Below are 14,580 nucleotides of genomic sequence, written 5' to 3' on the forward strand. Positions count from 1 at the left end.
AAGTGTTTAGCAAACTGGATGCCAACATGGGCTTCTGGCAGATTCCCCTGTCCGATGAGTCTGCCAAACTCACCACCTTCATCACACCCTTTGGGCGGTTCCACTTTAACCGCCTACCGTTTGGGATCAACTCAGCGCCCGAACACTTTCAGCGCATGATGGCGGAGGTCATCGAGGGTCTCGAAGGAGTGGTGTGTCACATTGACGATGTGTTGGTGTGGGGACGTAACCATCAGGAGCACGATTCCCGTCTCCATGCTACACTGCAAAGACTGGAAAAAGCAGGCATAACGCTGAATGTTGAAAAATGCGAGCTCTCCCAGAGCAAGGTTGCTTTCTTGGGTCACATCATAGCGGATACAGGAATCAGTCCTGACCCGAAGAAAACGGAGGCAATTACAGAAATGACAGAGCCAACTAATGTGTCAGAGTTGCGCAGTTTTCTGAGCATGGTGAATCAAGTGGGCAAGTTCATCCCCCATTTAGCTGAAAAAGACAAAGCCCTGCGAGATCTTCTTTCCAAAAAGAACGCATGGTATTGGGGAACTGACCAAGTGAGAGCTTTCAAAACATTACGAGATGCCCTGACCTCACCCCCAGTGCTCGCAATGTATGACCCCAACAGAGACATTAAAGTATCAGCAGATGCTTCATCCTATGGTCTCGGAGGTGTTCTTTTGCAGCTGTGGGAAGAAGGATGGCGACCAGTGGCGTATGCATCGAGGTCCCTTTCTCCTACAGAACAACGATACGCACAAGTGGAAAAAGAGGCACTGGCATCTACATGGGCGTGTGAGCGTTTTCGTGATTTCCTGATTGGTAAACATTTTTGTCTTGAAACGGACCACAAACCTCTCGTTTCCTTACTGGGAGGACAAGCTCTGGATCTCTTGCCACCCAGGATCCAGCGATTCAGAATGAGACTCATGCGTTACTCGTACACTGTGCAGTACGCCCCAGGGAAATCGCTCTGGACAGCAGATACTTTGTCCCGCTCACCTCTGAAAAAACCAATGAACCTGTCAGACAAAGAGCTAATGGAAAGCACAGACATATATGTCGACAGTATTGTAGCAAACATGCCTGTCAGTTCATCATATATGCAAACACTGAAGGAACAACTGAAAAGCGACAGTGTGTGTGCTCGCATCATGGACATGTGCACCGAAGGCTGGCCAGAACATGCAAAACAAGAGCCTTTACTGCGAAATTACTGGCCTGACCGAGCCACGCTCACTGTTGAAGACGGCCTTTTGTTAAAAGACACACGGCTTGTCATTCCTTCAGCAATGAGAAACGAGGTGTTGGAAAAACTACACGAAGGACATCAAGGTGTTGTAAAATGTAAAGCTCGTGCACGCCAAACAGTGTGGTGGCCCGGGCTGAGTCAACAAATCTCTGAGATGGTGCTCAAGTGCAAAACGTGTATTCAAGAAAGACACAATAACAGTGAGCCACTCATGCCAACAGAATACCCTGCCCGCCCATGGCAGAGAGTGGGCACAGTATTCAGGTCAAATCTTTACAGACTTTGCAGCAGCATACGGCTTTAAACACATCACAAGCAGTCCCAAGTTTCCGCAAAGTAATGGAGAAGCAGAACGTGCTGTGCAGACTGTAAAAAATCTTCTGAAAAAAGCAGCTGATCCTTATCTAGCTCTTCTTGCCTATAGAGCTACACCACTGCAGTCCGGATACAGCCCTGCAGAGCTTTTAATGGGCAGACGTCTGCGAACCACACTGCCGATGCTTCCATCGCAGCTGGAGCCCACACTGCCGGACAACGCACTGCTCGCTCGAAAGGAAAGGGAGAAGAGGATGATGGACATGGCAAACTTCAACAGGCGCCACCGCGCAAAACCTTTATGCAGCCTGTCCCCAGGAGAGCAAGTTTGGGTGACTGATGTCAAAACTACAGGCACTGTTATCCAAAATCACTCTACACCCCGATCATACACAGTGGAGTTACCACAAGGGACTGTGAGGCGTAATCGTGTGCATTTGATTCCTTTAAGTTCACCTGTGCATGAACCTGCTAATGTGCCTGTGTTGCAGAAGCCTCAAACACCCAGTGTGATCCCTGCTACACCTGTTAACACTGATGTGGTCAGAACCAAGTCAGGGAGGCCAATAGTTAAACCTAAAAAGTTAGATCTGTAAGAAAAAAAAAAAGGTTGTTGTTATGTAACTGTGTTATAAGGGTTTTGTAGAGCACAGTAAAATAAAGCTAAAAAGAGTTGTTAAGAAAAGAAAAGAACAAGAAAACAAAACAAAAGGTTAAAAATGTAATGCAGATTGTTTGCCAGATGTTCTTGTATGGCTTTGAAGAAGAGAAGTTCTGTCCTGAGAAAAGGAATATTCTGTTTTTGTTTAAAAGGGGAGATGTGGTGTATTCATAATTGTCTCTGGTACATTTGTTGTATGGGCAGTATGTGTTCACTGTTTGATTGTGTAATTACGTGTTACGCACTGGCAATGCATGCCGGTAGATGGTAATACAGGAAGTAAAAGAGATGGTCTTACCGCACACAGTGGTCCCGCGTACTTATTCAGATTCAGAGTAAGAATCACACAAGTTCAAAGCTGGAGAACGAAGGCTGTAGAAAACACTGCTTACATTTAAAATCCTTTTTGTAAACAGTCACTGTGCCACCACCTCTGCCTGACGTCCGTGGCGAGTTAAAATAGCAACAATCCACAGGTAAAAGTTCAGATAGAACACTGGACTCACCAACACTCAGCCACGTCTCAGTCACACACAGAAAATCCAGATCACGGGAACTGAAGAAGTCCCGAAGAATAAAAGTTTTGTTTAAAAGTGATCTGGCGTTCACCAGGCCAATCCTAGCGGGAGCTGGAGTTGGCGCTCGGGGTTCAGGGGGTCCAGAAACCCGCCGCAGCGATCTCAGATTCCGATAATGTTGACAGCGGAGGTTTAGCCTGGGAGGGCATGGGCAGCGAGGCCGAGGAGCATCATCATCAAAGCCGACCACAGGCACCAAACAGGTATCAACAGGATCCAGAAAACGCCGAGACGCAAACAGCCTTGGCAAGAATCCATGCACTGGTCGGAAAACAGCAGAATAATTCTTTAGGTAAACCTTTAGCTTCACCAGGCGACCGCTTCGTTTACCCCGGCGACGAGGACACTTTCGCCGGGAAGGTAGCGTGGGAACCCGGTACAGGTAACCCGGGGTTTCCGATGCAAATGGGGGCAGGGGTTGCTGCCCACCAGCTCCAAAGGACACAATATTTTGGACCACAGGTTTGAGGTCCAATAGTGTCTGGCGATCATACCTCAGCAGAGACTTTGTTTCATGACTGACACAAATTAAAAATAACATAAACAGGAACAAACTTGGCAGTGACAGACGAGCAGCCACACACACCGGCGCCATCTTGCCAATGCTTTAGGATGTATAGGCATTCCTGATCCTAGCAAACTCTAATTACTTTGGTTAATCAGACTTTTTATCTAGTGCCACGGCACACCTGAGTAGTTTGTCTTTCTAACAATGACAACCTATAGAACAACAAAATGTCGTTTCATTAATTACTTACATGCTGGTTGATCCCATAAGTAGTTCCTTTTGTTTCACCTGCTCGTGTCCTTTCTTTAAATAAACTCTCAGAAATCTGCACATTCATCAAAATCCATAAAAAAGGAGCACCAGCTGTTTTTACTCCTGTTCCTTCTCTGTCTTTGACAATCCTCTGGACAGCCAGAGACTTAGTCTCTCCGTCATGCTGTGAGCAGATCGTGATCCACAGTCCTATGCAAACTTTTTACACAAACTCAACAGTACAAATATCATCACCTTAAAACCTTTATTTCCTGCACTGCTTCTGCTGCTTTCGTCTCACCCTGTCAGCCCACAGCTGCCCTTAATGATCCCTAACCCCTACGACCTTTAACCTCTTCAAACCCTCTCACAGTTGGCGGTGTTATTTCCTGAATTGGTCTGTTCTCTTTTGTTTTAAAATGCTTTCAAGCAAAAGAGATTAGCAGCAAAGATATGACGCAGGGCCTGAGAGGTGCTTCTGGGCCTTCAGTTGATCAGTCTACTGTTTATTGAATCCTCATCAGAAATGATTCGAATAACTAAGCAAGATGGAGCTGGAGAAAAGGTTGAGGAATGCCAAATTACTCAAGAACTGGACTGAATCTCAATGAAAACAGGCCTTACGGAGTGATGACATTTTGAAATTTTTGGATCACATTTCTGTCAGTGTGAACAGAAGAGGTCAAGAGAGAGACACAACATGAGTGTCTGCAGCCATCTGTAAATCACGATGAAGTGTCTGTCATGTTTTGAGGCCAGTTGTGGATGTTGTCAAAATTGATGGATTTATGAATGCAGAAAGAAAAAGGTTGCTTTTTGTCCACCACGCAGTATTATTTGAAAAGGGTCTGATTGGAAACCGCCTAATTTTTCAGTATGGCAATGTTCCCAAACACTGCCAATGCAACTAAAGCACATCTGGATAAAAAACACACACACTGGAGCACTATCAGTTGTGGACTGGCCTCCTCGGAGCCTCGACCTCAACATTATTAAAGCAGTGTGGGATCAACTTGACAGAGAATGAAAAGGCTGGCAAAGAAGAAGAGCCTTGAACGTCCTTCAAGAAGCCTGCAGATAGCTAAGTGCCGGCTGTGTTAAAGAACTTGCTGGTCATACTTTTAATATTGACTTTTAAGCTCGTTAGAATTGAAACTCTGCTTTATATACTGTATTTCTATGTATGCACCTTTACCCATTTTCCAAGCAAAATATAAAGAAATGAGTGACGTCTCAAGACTTGTGGACAATAATGTAACCAATCTAGAGTATAACTATGATAACTACACTAATACAAGGTCTGTTTATGTATAAATATGCTTTCCACAGGATGTTTTTTTAAAGTATTGCGTAGAAAACCCTAATCGGCATGACATTCCTGTTACATTTGTGTGTTTGCACACTGGGATGTCAAGCAGAAAAACTGAAGGGAAGTTGAAGGAGGGCAGGCTCAAACACAGTCGGGTGTGATGAGAGTGTCTTTTTTTTTGCCATTTCCTGTGGTGGGTGGCTCAGTCATGCAGGATACCCTTTAATGGATAACAAGCAGAACAACTTTCTTTCTTCAAAATAACCTATGGTCCCCTGAACACAGACAGAAAGCTCAGGAAGAGAAAGACAAAAACAAAACACACACTAACATGAGTTTCCTTGTTCTACCTTTAATTTTTCCACATATCAAATTCAGGTTTTTTTTTTTCTTTTCAAGAGTCCCAAGTTTTCCTGCAAGATGTAATTAGTGTAGAAACAATACACTTTGTGCATCTAAATCCTGATCCTGTTTGTGTACGTGGTTTAGATAGTGTTTGTTTACTAAACCACTGATTGCCATATCCTATGTTTGAACGGGAGTCCAAATAGAAGCCAAAGTTAAAGTACTGCCTGTATCGCAGCCCTTTATAGCAACAGGAGTAATAAACAGTGCTGGTAGTGACATAACATACGTTTTGCTAACCATGCCAAATCAGAAATGTCTCCTGATCACACCCAGACATTCCTCATGCTGCCAGCACTCTTCATCTCAGCAGAGGGCTGCCATTCACTACTTTAACTCATCCATCTTACCCACTCGTATATGTGTGCGATGAAGTTTTTATGTGTCCAGGTATTTCGAATGTCCATTTGAAGATATACCGAAACATGATCTCACCCAGACTGGCATGGAAGGAGTAGAGACTCCCTGTTTGAATTTCTCCCCGCTCATATTTTTGAGATACAACCATCCCTGTGCTCTCTGTTTATTGCACTTTTAAGAAAACACTGGCTGTAGAAATGTTGTTGGCTTGTCTTAAATTATACATGAAAATCTAAATATTGTGTCATTTTTGGGAAAGTGAGATTAAATATTTGGCATGCCTTTTTGTAAATATTGAGATTTGAAGGGTTAAAGTTTTAAAGGTTTAGATGCTTTTTCGGGGGGTAAGTGGGAATAATCTGTGACATATTTTTAATTGATATGATGAACCTGTTGCCTGTTAACACATCAAGCAAATACAGATTTGAAAGGATAATTCACTTTATCATATATTTACCAGCAGGTAATAGTTACTGAAAGTTCTCGTCCAGTAGAATTTGATATTTATGGACCTACATAATGCATCTTCTGATTTCTTAAACATGCCACAGTATTCCTGTTTAAATTGGGAGAGCTGTCTACATAGTTTTTACATGATGTATACATAAGGATTTAAATATTACCAATAAAGTAAATGCATCAATAGAATTTGGAGGTCGAATTATCCCTGAATTATGTCGTAGATAAACATTTTAACAACCTATTAAATAACACATGTTAAATCTGTTTTTCACAACCTTATCTGAGCTTTATCAAATGTACATTGAGCAAAATACAAAAATCTTTAATGTTTTATTTAAGTTGCAAAATCGGTTCAGGCAAATAATTCTCTATATGGCTTTAAATACACATTTCCTTACAGATATTTGAGATATTTGATACATTTTAAAAGTTTTAGAAGTTTGGGGATGTCAAATATCATTGTACTTGTATCAATACAAGTACTTAAACAGAGTGCTCAAAGATACTGCAAAAAAACCAAGAGCTTCAGCTCATATCCTGCCAGCTTCAGTTAGCACAATAAATGTTCATGACGGTGCGATTACAAGAACCCTGAACAGGCTATGGTTTAAAAGGGTTGCCAGGAGAAAGTCTCTTGCATGAGAGCACAGCTAGGGTTTGCAAAATACATCTGAACAAACCACAAGACAATGTCCTTTGGACAGCTGAGACCCAAGTAGAGATGTCTGACCATAATGCACAGTGCCAGATTTGGAGAAAACCATAACAGCACAAACACCTCATACCAACGGTCAAACATGGTGGTGAAGGGGTGATGATTTGAGCTTGTTTTGCAGCCACTGGCCGTGGGCACCTGGCAAGCACTGAGCTGACCGTGAACTCCTCTGTATTCTAAAGTATCATGAAGTCATATGTGATGATGTCTGTCTGATGTCTGTGAATGTTCTCAGTCATCCACATCATCATTGTCTAAGGAGCTTGGAAAGAAAAGTGTCTGGACTTCTTTAAATTTCCTTGAAGACTTTTCACCTCTCATCAGCTCTATCAGCTGTCAGCTAATGCTTGGCCCAGACTGTCATGCAACAGAAGAATGATCCGAAGCACAGCACCAAATAAAAGCACAGCTGAAAATAAAAAGAATTGAGGTGATACAATTAAGTCTAGACTTCAACCTGACTGAAAAATTGTGGCTCATCTTAAGTGAGCTGCGCAAAAACAAATACCTGCAAAACTCAATGAACCAAAGTAGATTTGACTCCATAGAGTCCTGTGATAACTTTCTTTTTCATGTGTATGTATATACGTGCATACAGGTTATTTTTCTGCAAACTGTTTGAGGTATATGATGCTGTGGCTCTGAGCACATAGTTCTCTTGATAGGACCTTCTGTTTGTGACATGCAGCCAATCAAAAGAAAGTTGGCTCAAAGGGAGACTGGCCTTAAAGATTAAGGAGCTAAAATAGTTTGTCTTGGGCAGAGGATGAGATCAGGGGCTGCACCAGTGCAAGAAAAAAAGGATTATTTTGAGTTCTGAATCATGTTAAGCTCGTCTAAAAGAGAAGCAGGAAATGAATACAATATGCTCATTTTAAATGCTGGACTTAGCCCCTACAGTATAAAAATGGGTGAATTTATTTTTAACTATTCTCCTCATAAAAGCAACATTTGATAATTTCCCTTGTACCCTTAATGACGAGCTTCGACACCTCAGTATTTACCAATAAAGACATGACTTGACCACCATTAGTAGTTTCCAGGTAGCTACATAGGCAGAGAGACACCCAAACTAACTTCTGATGCACATCCAGTCTTTTTGCTCAATAAGCAGGCCTGAAACACTAGGTTCGGAAAAACCATTTCAAGGGTTCCTTCTAGTTATCTTTCAAGGGGTAAAGAGATAAAGGGATTTGTCCTTTTCCCGGTAAAAGATAAATCACGTATCCCTATTTTCCAGATTTGACCTGATGTTTGTTTACATGTGATAATGTCTTTGCTGTTCTGTGAAGCGCAAAAAGTAAACAAACTTAACATCTTCACTTTTACATAATCCAGATGGATATTTTAATGTTTGAGGAATGTCTGTTCTCAACCCACAGATGAGCAATTATATGTTAGGATTGCATCAAACCACTAACCTAGCATAAAACAGAGCGTTGTCATATGCAAACGCATACATTTATCTGTACCTGTGTTTGTGTGAATACTGAAGCCTAGGGAGTAGTTTACCCAAACCACAGGGCTCCATCTACAAACACACACACACACATTACACTTCTACTCCTTCTCCTCCTCTCCGCACCCTCCATGTTCCTTCCTGTTCCTGTTTCCTGTTCTGCTGTCCCCCTGCACAGGAAGCCTGATCGTGCTACTGGACTCTGACAAAAAGCCGTGAGTCAAGCTGTAAACTTTCTGGACACACTGGAGGAAAGAACGTGGAGTTTTGTTTTGTTTTTTCTGATCTCCATCTCCATCTAGCTCTCTCATTGTTTCTCAAACAAATGACTCATGGGGTCTTTAACTCTATGTACAAAGCCACATTTGTCCTCCACGTTTAACCACCTGCAGACTCTTGGCTTTGCTGTCTGTGAGTAAGCTGTGTCCAGCTGGGAGGTCTGTAGATTGTGTGCACCTGCTGGCTCTGGTGCAAGTCTTACTCAGTCAGTAAAAGCATTACTCAGTTCTCTTGTTTCGTGACTCGTTTACGCTGCTTTGGAGGCTTTGTAATATCATTGTCCTGTAATGTTAAGTTTTAAAGTGACCAATCGTTCCAAGAGCCGTTATCAGCTGGTGTGAGGAGCTCAGACTGAGGGTTGTGACCCTGATCCGAAGTTTGAGGCTCGGCTTCGATTAGATCATGCCTGATCAGTGGAGGGAGCCGATCTGCAGCCTGACCGGTGACCAGCTCCAGAGGTCAAGGTTCAAGCCATGAGAGTCAACTTCTTAACTCAACCATGAAAAAACACACGTCGCTCATTCGTGACACAAATCTGAAATCAGTGATCAATCTGATCGCCTTTTGACACGGCCTTAACTGTATGGCCTCTCGCTCACTCGGAGGTCAAGTTTAGTTGTTCTCTGTGTGCTGTGTCATCCGTTTGTTTGTGTGCATGTTTCAAAACATATGGCAACATTTGCTCTTTGGATAAAACACAATGAAGAAAATATGCTTTTGCTGTCTCAGCCATTTTTGCAGTGACCATTAAAGGCTTTAAGTAAATCCCTCCTTCATCTTCCAGACTGCTGTGGATAGGCTGTGCGTATGTTTGTGTGTGTGTGCGTGTGTGTGTGTATGTGCATGTGTGTGTGTGTGTGTCCATAGTTACTGGAATGTCTGCTAGCCAGGCCTTTTATTAGGCTCATCCATACCACCACATTATAGGCTCCCGTAGCCAGGCAACTGCAGGTTCTGGCTGGTTACAATGGCGAGCGTCCATTGAGTGACGTCGCCGGCCCTATTTGCCTCCCTCCTAAGAGAAATGAGGGCCTTTTTTAAATGTGCACCCCCATTCCAGCTCTTTCAATACTCACACATACATACACTCACTTAACCCGTTACTCACGCAGACAGACACACACACTGTGCTTCGTCACCCTCTGTGAAGATGAGTGGAACTAACAATCTGAAAAAAAAAAACATCTCACTGAGGCAGAGCACACTGCAGCTTCCCGGGAGTGTCTTTGTGTGGGAAAACCCATGCAGGCCACAAAGTGTGAGCGCTTACTGTCAGCCAGTCTTAGCCTGATTATGTTACTCTGTCTAGTAGAACATGTTTTACTGTGCAACAACATTCCAACTAATACAAGTAGATTAGGTTATGATAACCTGTGCATTTATAGGTAAACATGAAAGTATGATTAACAGTTATTGAAGTTACAAATTACTCACATTTTATTATTTAGACTAAAAGCAAAGGTTGCCATTAAAAACATGGTCATTTTGTTGGATTCATAGTCTAAATTCCAAAGATATTCAGTCTGACATCAATAAATAAAAGCTGTACCATTTACCGTTTGGGAAAAAAGTAATTTTGGTGATCTCAAACCAGCTATCAGAGATCTTGAAGTGACGTTTTGTGGCGAGTTTTCACTGAATTCTGATGTTAACAGTTGACTAATTTCACAAATGCAGTCCTATTATATCTAAATGTGAAATGGAGTTTGTTATTCCTGCTTTTATTTCCTCTCACCTTGACTACTGCAGCTCACTGCCTTCTCCTCGGGTTGTCTAGCACTCATACAAAATGCTGCTGCAAAGCTCCTTACCAGCTCCTCCATCCTTCAGCTCCTCACATCACACCTCTGCCGATCTCACTGCACTGGCTCCAGAATCCAATTCAAAGCTTAGGCTTTCCTCTTTGGGAGTCTGCATGATGAAGCACCCACTTTTGCACACCTCACCGGGACTCTCAGGTGTTGATCAGGACTAGGGATCAAGACTAAAAACTAAACGTGACAGAGCCTTTGCAAGTGTGAGCCCCCGCTCTCTTTGCAACACTCTGCCCTCCTGTGTCCAATCGACGAGCAGTTTTTTATCAGTTTCTTATTGAACTTGTGCTTTTTTCATATCTTTCAGAAAATGCAAGTAAGTAGACCTTGAAATGGAAATATTCTATCAAACCTATAGATGAGGACCTTGTGATATGGTTGAACATGCTGGAAACTTGCTGTAGTCTCAGTGAAACCTTTGTTGTTTTCTTAACTGCATATTCAACCCTCAATTGTGGGCACCCTGAGTCTCTGATGATAATTTTAATCTACCATGAAGTATTTCTTATGTGTGTTACTAGAGGTCCACTGATCGCCCTCTATCCTGACTGTATGCAGCCTCTCTGCGTGGCCATATTTTGAACTTTTAAGAGGGCATATGACCTGCTAAGGTTCGTAAGTCACCAGCAAAACAAGTATGCATAAGCTTCTGTAATCCAGTCACAGTTCTAAATCAGAGAGCTGTTATTGGAATATCTTGTGTATTTTTCCACTGTTTAAATAGGACTGTAACTTCATTACCTTAATATACCAAAGTAATCCCCAGTGTTTTGAGTAAATTCCTCGCCTGTGAAGTAAGTAAACTAATTGCTCTATACCAATTTGTCATGGAGCCCGCCTATCTTAGCACCTTGGTGGAAGAAGATGTGAAGACTTATGAATGAATGGAGTGACTTGCAGGACAACGATTGCAGCAGCTTCTCCACAGCTTTAATTTGAACGTCTTTCACTGACTGCGGATGAGGAGGGGAGGGGAGGTGGTCTGAAGGGGGGTGGGGGTATTGTGAGTTGAACAGCAGAGCCCCACTCTGGCTGAATGGGTATTGTCATCTGGATTTCTATGGCTAACCAAAATACTTTCTCCCGCCGTGGGGGTTGGTTTATGAATTCATGATGGGAACGGCAAGTCTTACACACAGCTATGGAGGGCACTCCTGCCCCTGCAGACCATCATAACTCAGACTTTAGCACTAAAAAAACACTTCAAATGAGGATTATATACAATATATTCAGTTTAATCTTAATAAAATGAAACAGTATTGCATCTTCAGATACATGAATATGGAATCATTACATCAAACATCAATAACAGAAAACAAAGTTTATTTCTGGAAATTGTGAAAAAACAAAAGACTTCCTGCAATGAAGGGAAAAGTTGCAGGTTCTCGAGACTGTAGCCTACACTGTATCTGTTGCACATTTTCATGTCACATATAGGCCAAATCTCCAGAATCTACAGGTCCAAAATAAGAGCAAGCCTCAAAGCCACCCCACTCCTATTAACTTCTGAGCAAAACAAAAGCTTATCTGAGATTTATGAGGGCTTTGACACAACATTTTACTTTGACATTGTTGTCAATTGTCCCCCTAAAGGAAACTGGTCTTTGAACGCGTGGGAGTGCAAACATTCTCAGTTACTGTACAAGGTTGTGCTGACAATGCACATCAAGGCAAAAGAACAGCCTATATTTTTCGGTGGCTAGAGTTCCTCAATAAAAGAAAAAACAACAACAACATGTAGTTACAGCAGTAAACAATTCAAAATACTAATAATTTCGAGAATTTACAAAGCTGGTACCTAAGAAAGATACTCTTTTTTTTATATACGTCGTGAGCTACCTCCTGTAGTTGATAGTCTTTGTTTAATCTCCTGTAGACAGACACATAAAGGACGTGGTCCGAGCGTATTGAAGGGCCAGTGTAAAAACAATAGAGGTGGTTCCACTGATTTTCAAAGTTCAAATTTATGAAAAAAACAAACAAACTGCTGGTGCAAAGATAAAGTCCGTAAAAAACAGTTTTTTTCAAAAGCGGCAGGTTCACTATTAGGCGTCACCTCCTGGGAGCCACATAGCTACACATAATTCCTCTTGTCATAGTCCCCGTTCTGCGTGGCGGCTCTTTTGGTCTGTGCGTATTTTACTGAATATCCCGAGTTCCCGCTGGAAGGACAGGAGCAGCACAGCAGCGCTCCTCCGATCAGCAGCAGCGCTGTGGCCGCCCAGCCGATGTAGAGCGCAGCGCCGATCTCCCTCTTCTTGGATGCAGGCACCTGCGGGTTGTAAAAGTCCGATATAATGTTGTTTGCCATCCAGCAAAGGGGCACGAGTACAAACAGGCCACTGAGGATGTAGATCACCCCACCGGCGTTCACCACCCGAGCTTTGATGTACTCAGTGCGGATACAGTTGGTGCACTGTGCCCCCGCAATCACAACCATGAGACCCAACACTCCCATCACGGAGGAGATGATGGTGAGCGCTCTGGCCGCCTGCAGGTCGTGGGAGAGAGCGAGGACGGAGTCGTGCACCTTGCACTGCATCTGCCCCGTGCTCTGCACCACACACGACATCCACAAGCCGTCCCAGAGGGTTTGAGCCACCACGATGTTGGCTTCGATGAAAGCCGTCACCTTCCACATAGGTAACCCGCACGCAACCATCACCAGGAGCGAGCCAATTACGCACATGGAAAGTCCCAAAATCTCCAGTCCGGCCGACACCATTTTCTCTCTTGTTATGTTCAGTCAGGTCCGCGTGAAGGTGCTTAAACTCTCCGCTTGTTTTTCTCCTTGAAAGCAAAGTGCTGTTTTTGCTTTTGTCTTCTTCCTTCTCAACTCGATACAGGAGGGTGAGTCGTTAGTCTCGCATCACTCGTTACGTTTACGCAGAGATGTAAGGCAGCAGCTCCCAGTCTCTTTGTTAGCGAGGGGATGTGAAAACAACTGGAATCACAGTCGCACCGGACCACGAATATCTGTGAGGTGGGGTGTGTGGACTCGGAGAGAAACTTTCCTCCAATCCGCTGCGTCCGCATCCTCAAGGGACCAATGAAAGCGCAGGGAAGTTGACCGACTGAATAAAGCGGTCCAGAGCGCATTGTGCGTTTGAACAGTTATTTACAATGAATAGAGGGGGCGGGAGAGGGGTGAAGAGATTTTATGGCAGACCTCTGTGTGCGCGTTAACGTTGTGGAACAGCTGAAGTGCAGTGGTGTGATGTATCACGGCACTTGCTATTGATTCTTCAGACATGGAGGATAATGCAACTTGTCTGTTGGGTATAATTATCATTTCACACCTATTCTCATAGGAATATTATATTTGTCTAACCCATTAGTCAGAAAAGAAGTACAAATCTGACTTTTAAATATGTCCACTTATCTTTGAAGTACAAGTACAACAAGAGTTTTTTTTTAATGCTTTTCTTTATTGCTGTTGCTTTTTCTTAATTTCACCTTCATCTTCAGTCAATCGTTTGCAGTCAACTTGCACTTTTAAATAGATTATTTTAAGTTCATAAACTATCTACAGCTAATTTTATACGTTTAGTGTTTGGACTGGAGGGTTTGCGCCCAATGACTGCAATGAGTTGACTTTTCCTATCAAGTGCCCTTGGTGGTGCAGGCAGATTTCAAATTCTAAAAACCTCACAGGATTCATACAGTCCTACCAGCACAAAGTGGAATTTTACTCCAGGATATGTTCAGTGTAGCAGGCTTGATTTGAACTTGGGAGAACTTTTAATCTGCTTAAGGTGGTACTACCAAAATATAACTCTCAGTGAAAGAATTGTCTTGGCTGAGGGATTTTAAATAACAAATACAACAAGTAGAGAAGTACTTTATTTTTTTTAAAAGGCCAAATGAATACAAATCAAAATCATTAGTAAATGTGTTACAACACTGTAGGTAGGCCCAGGGACCCACTGGATGACTTCTGAAAATATGAAGAGTGACGTCAATTTAGGATTTTTATTTTTCATTTTATTTTCACAAGTTTTATAGCTTTTCTTCCTGATAAAGAACTCCCTCATAGCCATTCATACAAGACCAAAGTAATTAAGTAATAGATAAACAATTAACTCACCCCCATTCTCTGCGACCTGCTGGAGCAGGGGGGCTAGGACTAGGAGGAGGAGTTGGCCGTCCGACTGCGGTCTAGAGTGTGGAGCCTTCCTGCTGCTGCGGAGTCGGGGCGGTCTGCCTCTCCCCAC

At 42.9% G+C, this 14,580-nt stretch overlaps 1 protein-coding gene across 1 annotated transcript; it reads right to left on the reverse strand.

The window, feature by feature from the left end:
* Positions 1-11,574: 11,574 nt before the first annotated feature.
* Positions 11,575-13,396, reverse strand: cldn5a (claudin 5a). The gene has a single exon (XM_085475925.1). It carries the CDS (start codon positions 13,089-13,091, stop codon positions 12,441-12,443), a length of 651 nt encoding a protein of 216 aa, XP_085332051.1. The 5' UTR covers positions 13,092-13,396; the 3' UTR covers positions 11,575-12,440.
* Positions 13,397-14,580: the final 1,184 nt, after the last annotated feature.

This window comes from Copadichromis virginalis, linkage group LG12 (genome assembly GCF_057382275.1).
Source record: "Copadichromis virginalis isolate Kocher_CV1m ecotype Utaka linkage group LG12, C_Virginalis_male_GT1.1, whole genome shotgun sequence".
Lineage (NCBI taxonomy): Eukaryota > Metazoa > Chordata > Actinopteri > Cichliformes > Cichlidae > Copadichromis > Copadichromis virginalis.